This window comes from Pelmatolapia mariae, linkage group LG3_W (genome assembly GCF_036321145.2).
Source record: "Pelmatolapia mariae isolate MD_Pm_ZW linkage group LG3_W, Pm_UMD_F_2, whole genome shotgun sequence".
Taxonomy (NCBI): Eukaryota; Metazoa; Chordata; class Actinopteri; order Cichliformes; family Cichlidae; genus Pelmatolapia; species Pelmatolapia mariae.
Window position 1 is genome coordinate 41,150 of NC_086229.1, and position 18,597 is coordinate 59,746.

Consider the following 18,597-nt stretch of genomic DNA (forward strand, 5'->3'; position numbering starts at 1 on the left):
CCTCCACTACAGTCGTTTCCGCTACCTGTAGGTCAGTCTGTAGCCGCTCCGCTGCCTATAGCTCAGCTGCCACTTGTTCATCTGTCTGTTCACTCACCCGTTCAGCCACCATCCTCGCTGTCTCATTCTAAGCAGGGAACACACTTCATCATTACATCTGCTGGTTCTCTTAAGCTGGCCACCTCGGAGACATTTACTCCCTCTAGGGCCTCCCCAGAGGCTGGGTGTCGCTCACCAGCTGACTCTGGACCCCTAGAGGTCAAGACGCCAGCGCCAGCAGTTTCATCGGAGGACTCACCAGAACAGTCTCGGCTCTCAGCACCCCCTGAGAGTTCAAGTGAGTTCATCCGTCCGCCTCCGTCCTCTGCTAAGTGTATTGGGGAACACTTTTAGCCCTCTGAGGACTGTATCCCACTGTTGCTGCCTGAGTCTAGCCACTATGCTGCTCAGTCACAGCCAGTGTACACACTGACAGAGGTCTTCGTACCTACTGCTTCAGTGTCTGTCTTAGCTGGAGGGCCCGAGTCGCCTGTCCAGCCTCAAGTTTCGTCTGCTGGGGGTTCGGGAGAACCCAGCCAGCCTCAGGTGTCGTCTGCTGGGGGTTCGGGAGAACCCATCCAGCCCCAAGACTCGTCAGCTGGAGGTTCGGGAGAACCTAGCCAGCTTCCGGCCTCGTCGGCTGGAGGGCCCGAGGAGCCCGTCCAGCCAGCCGCAGCTTCATCCACGCCTGCAGCCGCAGCTTCATCCACGCCTGCAGCCGCAGCTTCATCCACGCCTGCAGCCGCAGCTTCATCCACGCCTGCAGCCGCAGCTTCATCCACGCCTGCAGCCGCAGCTTCATCCACGCCTGCAGCCGCAGCTTCATCCACGCCTGCAGCCGCAGCTTCATCCACGCCTGCAGCCGTCAGGTTCCGCTTCTGCTCCGCCTTCGCCTGGTCCAGCTTCTGCTCCGCCTTCGCCTGGTCCAGCTTCTGTTCCGCCTCGCCTCTGCCAGCCGCTTTCCAGGCCTCTAAGTTGGCATCATGGTTGTCGGGGGCGGCCTCCAGATAGAGTTCGTCGCCACCGTTGGCATCGCGGCCGACCTCCGGATCTGCTCAGTGGCCGCCACTGCCTTCCAAGTGGCCGGCCTCCTGATTGGCTTTGTCTGCATCGCCACCGTTGCCGTGTGCATGGTCGGCCTCCAGAACTGTTTGCCCGTCGCTGCCGTTGCTGTGTGCATGGCCGGCCCCCTGACCTGTGTTGGCTCCTGTATGGCCGACCTCTGGGTCGACCCCCCTGAACTGTCCGTGGACTCTTGTTGAGCTTTAGTTTGGTTTCATTTCTTGATGTGTTTTCCTGTGTTCTGGACTCTTCTGCTCCTTGGTTTTTGTTAGGTAAAAATGAAAAAGACTGAGTTTTTAAATTTAGTTCAACATTAACTGTTGTCTGTGTTCTTCAGTTGTTTGAGAGAGCACCATTTTAACAAACATGTTCGGGTAGAATATTGCCTTTAAATATGGGCATTGGATTTGTATCTGGAATCTTTTGGGAAAATACAAGTTACAGCTCAAAAATGATTTTTTCTTTTTACTGTGCTGCAATTGATTACCAGATTATTTGTGCAATTAATTAGTGCACAACTAATTTCTATTGAATTTCGACACAGGATATGCTTGTGAAGGTGGAATATGGGGGAGAGCAGAAGTGATGAATGGAGGACATGCATATTATATTGAAGAAAAGAACAATGAGCATGCTGTTGCAATTACCTATGTCAGACCGTTTGATAAACAATATTCTAATGAAAGTGAGAACATGTACATTACTCCATATTGTTACATGTTTCAGAAAATGTTTTGAAATTGTAGTGCACCGTTCAAAATAAATGTTTTTCAAAAACCATTGCCTCTTTGTAATAAATGTTTATTTCCAAAGGAATTTCTAGAAGTTCAGAAGAGTAAAATTCAAACTTTTAAGAGTTATCTTCTAATTAATTCTAATGTAGTCAAACTAGAATACTCTGTGAGAGTTAGTTTATAAACTCTTAACACCTAGTTAGCATTAATAAGTGTCAAATTATCAACTCCAGACAGATTTGGTACTTAACACGAAATCAGAGTTAACGTACCAACTCTCCAATAAGAGTTAAATTAACTCTCTCTGGTGTGGACCCATATAGACACTTTAAAAGAGTTTAAATCAAATCTGACAGTGTTAATTTGGACATGCTGGATTTGCTGTGTGGATTCACTCAAAGCATTGAACAAACTTTATTGTAAGTGAAGCTTTTGGACATTTATTCTCTGATATTTGCTCTTCAGCTCGAGTCTCCATCAGTGGGAAAATGTCCTGATTCAACTAATCTAAGAAAAATCAGGTCATCCAATACATAATCCAATAAAATCAGTTGTTGATCGACTCGAGTTTGATTGACAGGACAGATGATCAGAGGTGCAGAGTTTTTACCTCCATCATTGTTACTGGGACTGAAGTATGGGTGGAGTTTGTGAGTGAAGGAGCAGCCAGTAAAGGAGTAGATCAGAGCTGCAGCACCTACATCATAAAAGGAGACCAGACCCTCCTCATAATCCACAAACACCCCCACCTTCTCAGGACCAGGCTGAAGACAGAGACGAACTGGTGGGGAAGCATAAGCTTCGTACTCATTTCCATTTCTCAGCCTCACAATCCAGAAACCATTTCGAGGACTCAGTGTGATTTCTCCCTTCCTGTTGATCGACTCTGTGGCCACTCCTAAATGCCAGGCAGTCTTTCCTTTAACCTGAACCTCAAAGTAAAATCTGCCTGAAGAGAAACTCTGCTCTCCTAAAACCATACCATAGTAAGAAAATCTCTCTGGGTTGTCTGGAAGATTCTTCCTCACATCACCATACTTCACTTGTTTTCCATCATCAGACAGGATGAGATAAGGATGAGCTGTATCAGGATTCAGAGTCACATCCACCTCATGCTGCTGCACCCTCTTCAGCTCAGCCTCAAACAGCTTCTTCTTCATGGGTTTCCAGACTGTCTCCTCCAGCTGAGCCACAGCTCTCCCCACAGTCCCCTCATATGATGGTGGATGAACTCTGACCTCTGTCCAGTCCTTGCTGGGTGGAGCAGCTTTCAGGGAGGAGAAGCTTTGGAGGAGGTGGAGGTGGTCTTCAAAGCGTGAGAGCTGCTCCACCTCAGAGCTTCTCTTCTTCAGCTCAGAGATTTCCTGTTCCAGATCTTTGATGAGACCTTCAGCCTGTTTCTCTGTAGTTTCCTGTTTGTCTTCGATCTCCTTCATGAGCTCCTTCAGGCGTCTCTCAACAGACTCCATCAGAGCAGTGAAGACCTGAACACCTTCTGCTTTCTGTCTGTCTGCAGCATCTTTACTCATCTTCACCGACTCTGTGATCTCCTGAATCTTCAGTCGTCTCTTCTGGATCATCTGCTGAATCTCAGCCTCTGTCTTCTCCAGCTCTGCCTTCTTTCCTTCATATTCTTCTCTCAGAGGAACAAACTCGTGGTTCTTGTGGTCTAAAACAGAGCAGAGCATGCAGACACATGTCTGGTCGGTCTTACAGAACAGCTGCAGAAGGTTATCGTGCGTCGTACACATCCTGCCTTCCAGGTTCTCCACAGCATCAATCAGCTGATGTCTTTTCAGACGTTTCACTGTCAGATGAGGCTCCAGGTGAGTCTGACAGTAGGAGGTCTGACACACCAGGCAGGACTTCAGGGCCTTCAGTCTGGTTCCAGTGCAGACGTCACAGGGAACTTCTCCTGGTTTGGCAGCTTGTTGCTCTGAGCTGCTGCTGCTGGCTTTCTGCTGAGCTTCACGTCTGAACTGAGCAACCATCTCAGAGAACAACGTGTTGACCCTCAGCTGAGGTCTAGTGGAGAAAGTCTCTTTACACATGGGACACTGACAGCTCTGATTCAGGTCCCAGTGCTGACTGATGCAGGTTTTGCAGAAGTTGTGTCCACATGGTGTAGAGACTGGATCAGTGAACACATCCAGACAGATGGAGCACAGAAACTGATCTTCAGATCGCAGATTGCTGGCAGCAGACATGTCTGCACTCTGAGGGAGAAAGAAAAGAAACATTTGATTCAAAATTCACTTTAAATTTCATTTTTAAAAAGAGAGAAACAAGCGTCAGTAGTCTGAGGAGCTTGGAAAGAAAAGCGTCTGGACTTCTTTAAGTTTCTTGAAGACGTTTCATCAGAGAAGCTTCTTCAGTTCTCAGAGTAACTGGTGGAGACCCAGCAACACACTCAGACACAAACTGGTTCATCCCAAACACAGACTTAACAACGTAGTGTCTGCTGTACAGTGCAGCGTCCAGATGAACAGAATAACTTTGGGGATGAAGATAAATACAGTCGTTAAAAAGATGTGAAATCTTTTTTCTGACTATTTTACAGAAGGTCCAAGATTCATCCAGATCATTTGTATACTTGAATAAATCAGTTTGTTGGATATTTTCCATCAATTACTGTGAAGTAAACTTTGACCTTGTTGGTGACTAAATACTTCTTATTGTAAATCCAGATCAACGAGCCATTAATATTAAACAGTGACTGTTCCAATAGAAGTGACAGTGAGGAGGACAATGAATCATAAACCTCAGAAACGTGTTATTAACTGTTTGAACCAGTATAAATGGCATTTATGAGAAAATGTTTATTCAGTGGTGTCTGTTTATTTGGTCAATTTTTGCATCATTAAAAACTGTTTTCTCTCACAATGAACTTTTCCAGTCACTCGCTGGGATACATCATTCACATTATTCTGGATCAATTTCTCAGATTGTTAAAAAGTCCTCTGTCCAGGGCATGCGTTACCTGCACGGCAGGAGCATGATTCCCCCAGGGGCCAACTGCCAATCAGAGTGCTCACCCGTTCTCTCCTTGCTGTGGCAATTAGAAGTGTAGTCGGAGAGTAACGCTGAGTTAAATCGGACTAAGGCGGGCAAGTGTGCGTTCATAGAACCAGTAAGTTACGTTGGGAATTTATTTATTTCTGTTACTGTTAATGTGCCAATGTAGACATCTGTTACTATTGCCTTGAGTTAGTAGCTATGCTGTAGGAATAAGTAAGTAGTAGCCTGACTCCACAGGATATTCCTCATTTCTAAGTTGCTTCAGTTATTGTGGATTTAATTTTATTTAATTTAATGTTCCCAAAGATTTTACCTGATGGAGTTACGAAGTTAGCATACGAATCCATTCTTGTTCATAAAGCCTGCAAACACATGGTGGCCTTTGAGTGAGCAATTGTATCCACTAGAGGGTGGTGTTGACTCACAAATGAAGGAATTGGCCTAACTTGATTATGATTCTGTGTTTATGCCATCCTGTTATGTTATTTTACTCGAAGCTCTGTTTCTGGTATCTGGAACTGTCCGTTTGTAATCTGGTATGGTGTTCTCTGTCACACTGAAGTATGAGAAATGCTAGACAAGGAAGATGTTTATGTTATTTCTTATTTGTATTAATTACAGAACCACATCCTTACTTGCCAGCGAGAGTGTGTGTTCGATGTGGGCTCGTGGCAAAGAAAGTTCTTCCACTGTGAAATCATTCCCCGTCTCTGACCGGACGTTATTACCAGGGAACAGTACCGAATCCCGTTTCAGAGATAGTGGTCCAGGGCGTCCACTATAACACAGAAAACATAAAACATTGATTTATTTATGTATTTCATATATTTGGTTGTCCAAATCAAAGATTTATGTTAGTAGAGAAGAAGTCACCATGATAAAGCCTGTGTGTGAAAATGAGATCAGTGAATGTTGTTGATCAAAATCACATTTAAGGAGGAATTCTGTCCTCCAGTTTTTTTAAATAAGCTTAGGGATTAAACACCATCATCTATGTTTGCGTCTGATGACATGTTTGATCCAGTTTAGCTTGAACATCACAGCTGATGTGTGAACTCTGACATATTTAAAGCCTCGATTATCAGGATGATTCAAACACATCTGTTTAAATAATGAGATTTATGTTTCCACACAAAGTTATAAAGTGCAGCATCGACTGTTTTCTGAATGATTCAGGAACATCTGTGACTCTTACAGGATACACTAAGTCAGATAATCTCTCTTTGTAAAATGTCTGAATGACTTTTTGAAGTACTGACCAAAATCTGCGGGTTTACAGTATCAAAGGCTTTATATCAATAAAGAATAAACAGATGTTTTCACGTCTGTAATCCTTATGATCAATCAGATCCAGAATCAGTCTAATAGGAACAGGAAGTGATGAATAACCAGGAAGTGTGGAGTCAGTCTGAAGTCCAGAGCACAGACTGAGTCCACAGTCCTGAGCAGAGCCACAGTGAGACTGAAGCAGCAGCTCGATGTTCCTACAGTGGATCTGTGCTTACATGAGCAGATTTCTATGGATCCAGTGTGACTGTGATGAGTCAGCGTGAAGTGAACAGAGTGAAGATTTGTGTAGAAACAGGAAGTGTGATCAGCTGCACTCACCACTGTTGCTGAGAGAAACCTGATGGACTCCAGTGAATCTTCTTTTAGAGACAAACAGGACTCGACTGCAGCTCTGCTGCTGCTCTCTCACACTTTCACTTCTGCAAAATGACGTTGAACTTTTTTCAGGTGTTGCTCCGCCTCTCCCTCTAGCTGTTTGTCTGGTTTTGCTGTCTCTCCCTTTACAGGAATCAGCTGGTCTGTACTCAGTGACTGTGTGCTGAGTACTGGTGGGAGGAGTGAGGAGTGGTGTGTGGGTTCACACAGTAATGACGGCCTCAGGTGATCAGGAGAAACTCACCTGGATTTCCTTTTTCCACAGCAGACTGAGAGCTTCAGGTGGACCCTGAAGGAGGTCAAGTACACACAGTCTGTACTTAAGTAGAAGTACTACTGTTAAAAATACTGCAAGTACTAATTCAACTTCTGTACTCAAGTAAAAGTAAAAAAAGTACTGGCTGTGAAATGAGAGTAAAAAGAGCTGATTGAAGAACATTTCTAACACATATGTTTATACAAAGCTAACTGAACCATGTGCTGCATCAACATAATAATAAAGTAATATTATTCACTTTATTTCTGTCTAAATTTGAATTCTAATAAATATTTTAGCTTGAAATAAGTAAAAAGAATCTGCCAATGGAACAAGTTAAAATTCTCTAGTTTTTCTCTGGTTTCAAGATTCACTGTCTTGAAAAAAGTTCATATATCTCACAAAATGTTGCTCTGTAGCTGATTGTGTCTTATTTTAAGTGTAATAAGATATTTTGACTAGAAATAGGACAAATAGACTTGGTAAGATTTTGAGTTTTTGCAGTGCATCAGAGATCTCTGTCCAGAAGAGCTAGTTCATGCATGTATTGCTTCCTGGCTGGGCTACTGTAATTATTATTATCAGGAAGTCCTAAAAACTCCCTGAAAAGCCTTCAGTTAATCTTAAATGCTGCATATGCACTAGAACTGAACACATTACTGTAGGTGTTGGAGCTGTTATAGATGAAGCACTGTCCTTCTCCCTGCCGTCTCTCTTCATGAGATCCACCACCGATGGGCCAAAGTAGGCTGTCATTCCCACAATAGTCCCAGGTCTCTATCTTACAATAAAACACAGACCAATTCTCCTTCTTCCTCTGCCTCCTTCATCCCCTCTGAAGATCCAGAAAAGGGTTCAAAGAGTCTCTACTCCCTGTCAAAATTAGGGCTTTTTTTTTTTTTTTAGTTTTCATCCCCCAATAAAGATTAAAACCATAAGCTGGGAGGGCTGGGTTTGATTGTTCCTGCTTAGGTTATTTTTCGATTCTGCCCACATCCTGAGAGGGCTGGGTTTGTTTGCTCTCGCTGGTCTGATTGAGCATCCCCGATGTTTCACACTGGTTACCAGTTCTTCAGAGGGAAAAACACGGTGCGTTGGTGGTTCTGTGTGTCTGGGGATGGGCGCCCAGGTACACACCGGCTCACTCCTTGGCAGCTGCTTATCCGGGCCTGGAGCCTGGGGCTCGTTCGGTCTACCTCGGAGGTGGGGTGCCCTCGGCCTCTTGGCCTGGGGCTCGGTCACTCAGGCACAGCTGGCTGCCCGCGGAGCTCATGGGCACGTCACTGCAACCCCCTCTGGCTTCTGCTCCGCGGCTGCTGAGTGATGCCTCATCTGGGACTCTCCTCAGCTCTTTCTGGGACAGTGACGCGGCTGCCCCTCTGTTGGTCTTCCCTGGTCTCTTGTGTTCTGGGGGCCTCTGGATGTCTGGAGTTTTGATCTCCTCCATACCTGCTTCATGCCCTGGAGGACGGGGCAGTGGCCCCCCACACCCTCTAGCAGATCATTACATGAAGGAACCTTTTAAAAAACAAGCGTGCTCATGCTCACAGGTGTACACACGGGTGATTACACACACAAACTACACCCTTTTTGGCTCCTACCTCAAAGCACACTGTGCGCTGTCCATCTTACGTGCTGCACAATAATGTTTAACATTTAATATTTACTGCCATATTCCCATATATCATTGTGATGTTGTTTATTCTTTTACCCTCGTTTTCTTCTGCTTGTTTTCTTTTTTCTTTCTCAACAGGTGATCCAGGTGATCGATCGATATATGTATTTTTTGTCTGCTTACTCTGTTGTTTTTGTTTTTTGCCCTTTTTCCCCGTCCCTCTTCTCAGCTGTTTTCCTTTCCCTCTTTCTTTCTCCCCTTTCTTTCCCCCAGTAAAGTCCGTCCCGTATTCAGCAAATGAAAAATAAAATAAACAATAAAAGGTGAATCAAATAGACCATTACGGCAAGGCTGGGATGGTCCGTTTGGCAAAGTAAATCCGTTGGGCATCTTTCTTTGCCTTTAGACAATAATTCTGATGGCAAAAGAGCCAAACGGGACAGGCGCAAAAAACAAAAAAAAACAAAAAAAAAACACGTGTGGGAACAGGAAAGAAGCGAGGCACAAGATAAACAGCTCCCCACGGGGTCACATGGGACTATTTCACGCGCGGTGTGTTCAAAAGCACATTATTATTCACATACATTCTAAACCCTAACCAGCTTCAGAACATCATTCACACTATATGAGGGTTAGTGTTGAGGAAAAGATTGCAGATGCTGGGAATCCACAAGTGCACGGTGCTTCAGGAGACAGGTGGTTGGTGCCCCAACCATTGTCATTTTTCTTTTTGTGCCTGTCCCGTTTGGTTCTTTAGCCATCAGAAATGCTGTCTGAAAGCTAACAAAGACACCCAGCGGACTAACTTTGTCCATTTGATCAACCTTTCTTGTTATTATTTATTTTATTTTCAGTTGTTACAGACGGGACAGACATGGCTGGAAAGAAACGTGTAGTGAGAGTGTACTGGGAATGTCTAGCAGAGGCCCCAGTCCGCGAGATCTTCAACGCACACCTCCGGCAAAGCTTCAACAGCATTCCGAGGGAGGCTGGGGACATTGAGTCCGAATGGACCATGTTCAGCGTCTCCATCGCCGAAGCTGCTGCATTGAGCTGCGGCCGCAAGGTGGTTTACTGCCTGCCGTGGTGTTAATCCCCGAACCACATTGTGTACACCAGAGGTGAAGAGAGCCACCAGGCTGAAGAAGGAGCCCTATCGGGCTTGGTTAGCCTGTGGGACTCCGGAGGCAGCCGACAGGTATCGACAGGCCAAGCGGAATGCGGCTCGGGCAGTGGCTGAAGCAAAAACTCGGGTGTGGGAGGAGTTCGGAGAGGCCATTGAAAAAAGCTTTCGGACTGCCTCGAAGAGATTCTGGCAAACCGTCAGGCATCTCACGAGGGGAAAGCGGTGCTCTACCTGCACTGTGTATAGTGCTGGCGGAGCGCTGCTGACGTCGACTGAGAAAATTGTCAGGCGGTGGAAGGAATACTTCGAGGACCTCCTTAATCCAACGGACACGTCTTCTGAGGAGGAAGCAGAGTCTGGGGATAAGGGGAATGACCCGCCAATTTCCAGGGGCGAGGTCACTGAGGCAGTTAAACAACTCCTTGGTGGCAGAGCCCCTAGTGTTGATGAGGTCCGCCACCAGCTCCTGAAGGCTCTGGACGTTGTAGGGCTGTCCTGGTTGACATGCCTCTACAATGGGAACCCTCTGGCAGACCAGGGTGGTGGTCCCCATCTTCAAGAAGGGAGACCGGAGGGTGTGTTCCAACTACAGGGGGATCACACTCCTCGGCCTCCCTGGGAAAGTCAATGCCATGGTGCTGGAAAGGAGAGTTCGTTCGCTAGTTGAACCTCGGATACAGGAGGAGCAATGCGGTTTTCGTCCTGGTCGCGGAACACTGGACCAGCTCTTTAGCCTCTCAAGGATACTTGAGAGTGCATGGGAGTTTGCCCAACCAGTCTACATGTGTTTTGTGGACTTGGAGAAGGCATTCGACCGTGTCCCTCGGGGTGTCCTGTGGGAGGTGTTGCGGGAGTATGGGGTGTCTGGCCCATTGCTACGGGCCATTCAATCCCTATACAACCGTTGCAAGAGCTTGGTTCGCATTGCCGGCAATAAGTCGGACTTGTTCCCGGTGGGTGATGGGCTCCGCCAGGGCTGCCCTTTGTCACCGGTTCTGTTCATAATTTTTATGGACAGGATTTCTAGGCGCAGCCAAGTGGTGGACTGCTTTCACTTTGGTGGCCTCAGAATCTCATCTCTGCTTTTTGCAGATGATGTGGTTTTGTTGGCTTCATCGGGTGAGGGCCTCCAGCTCGCACTGGAACGGTTCGCAGCTGAGTGTGAAGCAGCGGGAATGAGGATCAGCACCTCCAAATCTGAGGCCATGGTTCTCAGCAGGAAAAGGGTGGAGTGCCCACTCCGGGTCGGGGATGAGTTCCTGCCCCAAGTGGATGAGTTCAAGTATCTCGGGGTCTTGTTCGCGAGTGATGGGAGAAGGATTGGGGCTGCGGCTGCAGTGATGCGGACGCTGCACCGGTCCGTCATGATGAAGAGGGAGCTGAGTGTAAAAGCGAAGCTCTCAATTTACCGGTCGATCTACGTCCCTACCCTCACCTACGGCGACGAGCTGTGGGTAGTGACCGAAAGAACGAGATCGCGAATACAAGCGGCAGAAATGAGCTTCCTCATAAGGGTGGCTGGCCTCTCCCTTAGAGATAGGGTGAGAAGTTCGGCCATCCGGGAGGGGCTCAGAGTAGAGCTGCTGCTGCTCCACATCGAAAGGAGCCAGCTGAGGTGGTTCGGGCATCTGATAAGGATGCCTCCTGGGCGCCTCCTGCGTGAGGTGTTCCGGGCATGTCCCACCGGGAGGAGGCCCCGGGGCAGACCCAGGACACGGTGGAGAGATTATATCTCTTGGCTGGCCTGGGAACGCCTTGGTGTTCCCCCGGAAAAGCTGGAGGAGGTGGCTGGGGAGAGGGAGGTCTGGGCCTCTATGCTTAGGCTGCTGCCCCTGCGACCCGGCCTCGGATAAAGCGGATGTAGATGGTTTTATAATAAGTTGTAGATTGATAGAGGTTTGATCTTTAATTGTCTGCAAAGACTTTGTGTGCATTCCAGAGTGCTCTGGCATTCACACCCACATCCTGGGAGCATGGGACAGGTTGTCCCTTCTCTTATTGTTTTGTGGTAGGATAAATGTATCTATATCTGTTTTAGGCTAAGTGCCTTTTGTTTAGATGAACTGCTGGACTTCCAGACTAGCAGGTTTAGGGAAGTTGTTTATGGGGTCACTCACTGACCACACACACACACACTCTCTTCCACAACGCACAGGCAAGGTACTCTTTGTGTGTATGTAGACGTCATATGTTAATGAACCTATGCATATTCATGTGACCTCAATAAAAGAGCAGTGTTACGGGAGAGTGGGCCGGTGGATTAGCAGTCTGTGTCACAATCTGAAAGCAGGGACTCAAGCGCAGAACAGGTTGGCGTCACAGAGCACCGTTTATTTACACACCAGTGCGAAGTATATACAGTGACGGGGAAAAATCCAGGGGTCCAAGGGATTAGGGGAAGGCTCTCTCTTTCACGCTCGCTCACGTCCTCACATCCAACTCACACACGTTCGTACAGCTGGGAGGTCCGAGGTCCGGGAAGGTAAACTGGAACAAGAGGGGAAAAAATCACTCACAAGTCACGAATGTAAGGCACAAAGGTACGAGATCACGGGAGCTGGGAAGAAAGACTAACGTCAGTAGCACAATCATCCAGCGATGAGAGGATCAGTGGCCCAGCCTCAAATAGTCAGATCATCAGCTGATCGCCAACAGGTGCGGGAACCAAGGGCGAGAGCCAGCCGTGAGCTCCGCCCAGGCAGAGAGGTGTGTGTGTGTGTGAGAGAGAGAGAAAACACAAGTGTAGCCTTGTGAGGCCGGCTGGGCAGGCACGGGGACCATGACAGTACCCCCCCCTCAACGGGAGCCTCCCGGCGACCCACCAGGCTTACCTGGATGCCGGCGATGGAAGTCCCGAAGCATATTCCTATCCAGAACAGCCGCCCGAGGCACCCAGGAACGTTCCTCTAGCCCGTAGCCCTCCCAGTCCACCAGGTACTGAAAACCCCGGCCCCGGCGACGGGAGTCCATGATGCGGGTGATGTCGTAGGCCAGCTGACCACCCACAAGCCGGGGGGGCGGCGGGGCCCCGGCGGGAGGACAGAGCGGGCTGGAGAGCACTGGCTTGACCTGGGACACATGGAAAACATTGTGAATCCGCATGTTGCGCGGCAGCCGGAGGCGAACGGACACAGGGTTGACAATGGAGTCTATGGGAAAGGGGCCAATGAACCGAGGCGACAGCTTCTTAGACTCGGCCCGTAATGGCACAAAACGGGTAGACAGCCATACCTGTTGACCGACGGAGTATTCAGGGGCCGGTGTCCGGCGACGGTCAGCGAGGGCTTTGTTACGCTCCTTAGTGCGGAGCAGAGCGGCCCGAGTAGCACGCCAGGCACGGCGGCACCTGCGGAGGTGAGCCTGCACAGAGGGGACAGAGTGCTCACCTTCGACAGCTGGGAGCAGGGGTGGTTGGTAGCCCAGGGATGCCTCAAAGGGTGACCTGCCCGTGGCGGCAGAGGTGTGGCTGTTGTGGGCGTATTCGATCCATGGCAGCTGTTCGCTCCAGGTTGATTGATTGTGGGAGGCAACACAGCGGAGGGCAGCCTCCAACTCCTGGTTAGCCCGTTCGGATTGTCCGTTGCTCTGCGGGTGGAAACCGGAAGAGAGGCTGACCTTGGCTCCCAGTGCGGTGCAGAACTCCTTCCAAACTCGGGAAGTGAATTGTGGTCCTCTGTCCGAGACGACGTCCTCGGGGATCCCGTGGAGCCTGAATACATGCGAGGTGAGTAGCCGAGCCGTCTCCAGAGCTGTGGGGAGTTTAGGAAGGGCGATAAAGTGTGCGGCCTTAGAAAAACGGTCAATGACGGTTAGTATAGCTGTGTTACCCGCAGAGGAAGGCAGTCCAGTGACAAAGTCCAGGGCGATGTGTGACCACGGTCGGGCTGGCGTAGGGAGAGGTAGAAGGCAGCCTGACGGAGGTTGGTTTGACAGCTTGTTCCGGGCGCAGGTCGGACAGGCGGACACAAACTCCCTGGCGTCCCTCGCCATGGCGGGCCACCAGAAGTAACGTCGAAGGAAGGCCAGGGTTCGGAGGACCCCGGGATGACATGAGAAACGGGCAGTGTGAGCCCACTGGAGTACCCGGGAGCGGACTGCCGAAGGGACGAAGAGGCGGCCAGTTGGGCCGGTCCCAGGATCCGGTTCAGTCTCTTGTGCCTCCCGAATGAGGGATTCAATCTCCCAGGAAACGGCTCCAACAACACAGGCCGCCGGCAGAATGGGTTCGGGGTCCGACTCCTCCTCCGTGGTGGAAAACTGCCGGGACAGGGCGTCCGGCTTCACGTTGCGGGATCCTGGCCTGTAGGTGATAGTGAAATCAAAGCGAGCAAAGAACAACGCCCACCTGGCTTGCCGAGAATTGAGACGTCTGGCCGAACGGATGTACTCCAGGTTCTTGTGATCCGTCCAAACGATGAACGGGTGAGCAGCTCCCTCCAGCCAATGTCTCCATTCCTCCAGGGCGAGTTTTACGGCCAAGAGTTCCCGATCCCCGACGTCGTAGTTGCTTTCTGCGGGTGAGAGACGACGAGAGAAGAACGCACACGGGTGAAGCTTACCATCCTCCCGTTGCGAGAGAACCGCCCCCACCCCGGAGTCGGAAGCGTCGACTTCCAGCACGAACTGCCTTGTAAGGTCTGGTTGCCGGAGGATGGGCGCAGAGGAAAACCTCTCCTTCAGCTGGGCGAAGGCTCGCTGAGCGGCAGAATCCCACTGAAAAGGAACTTTTGGAGAGGTGAGTCTAGTGAGAGGGAGAGCAAGCCTACTGAAATCACGAATGAATCTCCTGTAGAAATTGGCGAATCCCAGAAAACGCTGCAGTTGGCGGCGATTGGGGGGAACAGGCCAGTCCACCACCGCACGCACGTTTCCAGGGTCGGTCCGGAGATTCCCCCCCTCGATGATATAGCCCAGGAAAGCCACTGCAGACGCGTGGAACTCGCACTTCTCCCCCTTCACAAAAAGCCGGTTCTCCAACAGGCGCTGCAGGACCTGTCTCACATGCACCTGATGCTCCGCGAGTGTCTTAGAAAAAACAAGAATATCGTCCAAGTAAAGAAAAACACAGCGATTAACAAAGTCACGAAGCACCTCGTTCACCATGGTTTGAAAAACCGCAGGAGCGTTGGTGAGGCCGAAGGGCATAACGAGGTACTCAAAGTGCCCCTGGTGAGTATTAAAAGCCGTCTTCCACTCATCCCCCTCTCTGACGCGAACCAGGTGGTAGGCATTGCGCAGGTCCAACTTCGTAAAAACAGTCATGCCCTGGAGCAGCTCAAAAGCAGAGGAAAGCAGCGGCAAAGGAAACTTGTTCCTGACAGTGATCAGATTAAGGCCCCGATAATCGATACACGGGCGCAATGAACCATCCTTCTTGCCCACGAAGAAAAACCCAGCCGCAACCGGGGAGGAGGAAGGACGGACCAAGCCCGCAGCAAGCGACTCAGAGATGTAACGTTCCATAGCGACCCGCTCCGGCTGGGATAGGCTGTACAGGCGGCTAGACGGCAACGGAGCCCCCGGAAGGAGATCGATAGCGCAGTCATACGGGCGGTGGGGGGGAAGGGACCGCGCCCGATCCTTGCAAAAAACGCCTCGCAAGTCATGATAGACCCGCGGGACCGCCGAGAGATCCGGGGGGTCGGATGGCGAGTCAGAGGGCGGAAGCGGAACGGGCGACGTGGCTGCCCGAAGGCACGTCATGTGACAATTTACACTCCAACCTAGAATGTCACCTTTCTCCCAGTCAACGTGCGGGTTATGAAGCACAAGCCAGGGGTGACCGAGAACTAGCGGGGTGAGCGGAGCCGTGAATGCAAAAAAACAAATCCTTTCCGTGTGATTGCCCGAGAGAGACAGAGAAAGGAATTCCGAGACATGAGTGATATCAGGCAGGCGGTGACCAGAGAGCGCGTGCACGTGGAGGGGATGCGACAAGGGTTCCAAAGCGATGTTTAGTTTGGCGGCGAGCGAGGTGTCAATAAAGTTCTGCTCAGCCCCAGAGTCAATGAGTACCGAAAGCGAGTGAAAAACAGATTGTACTCGAAGTTTGGCCGGCAAGAGAAGTCTGGGGAGAGGGTTTTTACTAGACAGATCGGCCACCAGCACCCTCTCGATCACTGGTGAGCGCGCCCTTTTGCCAGCGTCGGGCACGAGGAGACAGAGTGACCTTTACGGCCGCAATAGACGCACTCACCGGCGGCCAAACGGCGCTGGCGCTCCGCAGGTGTCAGCCGCGAGTGTCCAAGCTGCATAGGCTCCTCCTCACCACAAGTGTCGGAGTCGCGCGGCCCGCGGCCGGCTGGAGAGGTCCCGTGATAATCCAGTGAGTCCAGTCCCGTTCGTGTGTGTGCGCTCCAGTGTGCGCGCACTCGGTCATCCAGCCGGACACACAGGGTCATAAGCGCATCTAGGGAGGAAGGCAGTTCACGAAGCAGCAGTTCTTTCTTTATTTCTTCGTTAACATTAGAAAGCAATGTACTCTTAAGAGCCTCTTCCCCCCACTTTGTCTGTTCAGCCAAGGTGAAGAAGTCAATAGAGAAATCAGCCACACTCCGCTTACCTTGTTTGAGCGCGAGCAGGCGCTGGCCGGCTGTGAGCGTGGTGGATGGTCTGTCGAAGACGCCTTTGAACTTATTCAGAAAGTCAGAATAGGTTATGTCAGGGTTGGCGTGAAGCACAGCTTGAGCCCAAATCAGAGCCCGATCCTGGAGTAACTGAACGATATATGCGATCTTAGCACCATCATCAGAAAAAGCTTGTGGTTGCTGACGAAACTGAAGGGCACATTGAGTGAGGAAGCCAGCACATTTATCACTTTCCCCGGAGAAAGCTTTCGGTGTAGGTAGAAATCTGTTAGATTGAATTAGTGAAGGAGCAGGAGGTGTGGCACTTACTGCTGAAGCCGAGGCGTCCTGGAGAGGAGCGGCGGTAGGTGGAGCTGCCGGCAGGGGTATTCGTTGGGCCACAGCCTGCGTGAGATTAGCGAGCTCGCCCCGAAGGTGAATAAACATCTGCTCGTGTCGCTCCAGCATTGCTGCCAGGGTGGCGAGAGTGGGAGCGGAGGCCGCCGGGTCTGCTGAGTCCATTCCTTGGCTGGATGATTCTGTCACAATCTGAAAGCAGGGACTCAAGCGCAGAACAGGTTGGCGTCACAGAGCACCGTTTATTTACACACCAGTGCGAAGTATATACAGTGACGGGGAAAAATCCAGGGGTCCAAGGGATTAGGGGAAGGCTCTCTCTTTCACGCTCGCTCACGTCCTCACATCCAACTCACACACGTTCGTACAGCTGGGAGGTCCGAGGTCCGGGAAGGTAAACTGGAACAAGAGGGGAAAAAATCACTCACAAGTCACGAATGTAAGGCACAAAGGTACGAGATCACGGGAGCTGGGAAGAAAGACTAACGTCAGTAGCACAATCATCCAGCGATGAGAGGATCAGTGGCCCAGCCTCAAATAGTCAGATCATCAGCTGATCGCCAACAGGTGCGGGAACCAAGGGCGAGAGCCAGCCGTGAGCTCCGCCCAGGCAGAGAGGTGTGTGTGTGTGTGAGAGAGAGAGAAAACACAAGTGTAGCCTTGTGAGGCCGGCTGGGCAGGCACGGGGACCATGACAGTCTGTCTTTCGTCCTCGATGAATGATGATCGGCGGGATTTGAGGCTGATATTATATACTAAGCAATGCCCAGTAAGTTGAGAGAGCGACTCTATAACCGCAGAACTGGGTTAGGGTCCCGAAAGAGAGGTTTTGGTAAAATCGCCCAAGGGCCCAAGCGTCCGGTGAGTGTCCGGTTTTAAAATTGCCCTGGGTTTGTGTCCCGAGCGTCCCTTCACTGGGTTTTGAGTCACGTGACTGGGTTAGGGTCCCAAAAGAGTGTTGCTGTGTTTGTGTGAATGACTGCGGATGTGACACGGTTGTTGTTGTTATCATGGGTTCCCGAGCAAGTAAGACTGCCTCACAGGGAGATGACACATTCATGCAAGAATTCGCTCCTGGCAGTGTGAGGTATTTACATTCTCATAGCTGTAATAACCGTAAACTGGTCGCTGGAGAATGTCACATGTTAGAAGTTGTGAGACAACATAGCGGCCCTGAAGAGCGTATAGAGAAGGCCAGCCCACATCAGCAGCAGTTAACCTATGCCCTGATGAATGGCTTTCACCCACCCCTTGCTGATTTCATTAGGGAACAAAATGTCCATCATTACTCTGGCGGGTCCGCTGAATGAACTGGACCCACCATGCACAGGAAGTAATTGAGTAAACACAGAAGAAATCCCAAAGCTCTGCAGTTGCTGCTTTGCTAACAGATAAAATCATTTTCCAGGGACAGACTGGAAGAGGGCTGAATAGGGGCAGAAATAAAAGAGGTGAAGGCCCGCGGGGACTTAGGTGGGAATGTGACAGAAGAAAGGAGAAATGCTATGCATGTAGAGAAAGGGGTCACTATGCTAGAGAGTGCCCTAATCGCAAACCTGATGAGCCCCAACTGTAATAAATGACTAGTATATACACACAGGTTTAGGTTGCCCTGATCAACAACAGCCTGTGCTCCAGACCATTAATTTAACCAGTTGTTAACAGTAATCTGCATTAAGCTTAGGGTTGCTCAAATTCAGTACAATCACATATGAGATGAAGTAAAATAGGTAAATTTAAACTAATGACGTTCATAGAGGCACTTGACCTGTTTGAAAGACTGTCATCCTGATATGAGCCATTGTTGAGATGTAGAGCACACCTATGAAAACAACTAATATGCTGAACCCTGTATAAAACAGCTAAAACTACATGATGGAGAAGCTGAATTGAATATGAAAGTGCAAGTCTTTGCCACTGTGGGCAAAGCACGCAACCACTGTGTGAGGTTGCGTTGCGGTCTCTTCTGAGCTGATGAGCAAGCTACACATTATCAGATCGAGAGCTGGCTGAGAACTCAAACAAAACTATGATAACTATGATAGCTCGAGTATGCAGCGTTTCCGTGAGTTCTTTCAGATGCGCAACAGTTTTTCTGCATCTTGACTCGTGTGTAGAGTGTTCATAGCATCAGCTTCATGTTTTTGTTTATTTGTTTT

General features: G+C 49.7%; 1 protein-coding gene across 1 annotated transcript; it reads right to left on the bottom strand.

The window, feature by feature from the left end:
* Positions 1-2,296: 2,296 nt before the first annotated feature.
* LOC134647107 (E3 ubiquitin-protein ligase TRIM21-like) lies at positions 2,297-6,565 on the bottom strand. Its single transcript, XM_063501270.1, has 2 exons — positions 6,462-6,565; positions 2,297-4,051 (listed from the first exon to the last, which is right to left on the bottom strand). The coding sequence occupies exon 2, from the start codon at positions 4,040-4,042 to the stop codon at positions 2,297-2,299; it is 1,746 nt and encodes a 581-aa protein (XP_063357340.1). The 5' UTR covers positions 4,043-4,051; positions 6,462-6,565.
* Between the last annotated feature and the right edge of the window lie 12,032 nt (positions 6,566-18,597).

Bases quoted from the DNA above. Each gene is read 5' to 3' on its own strand.
- LOC134647107 (XM_063501270.1), bottom strand. From the start codon at position 4,042: ATGTCTGCTGCCAGCAATCTGCGATCTGAAGATCAGTTTCTGTGCTCC.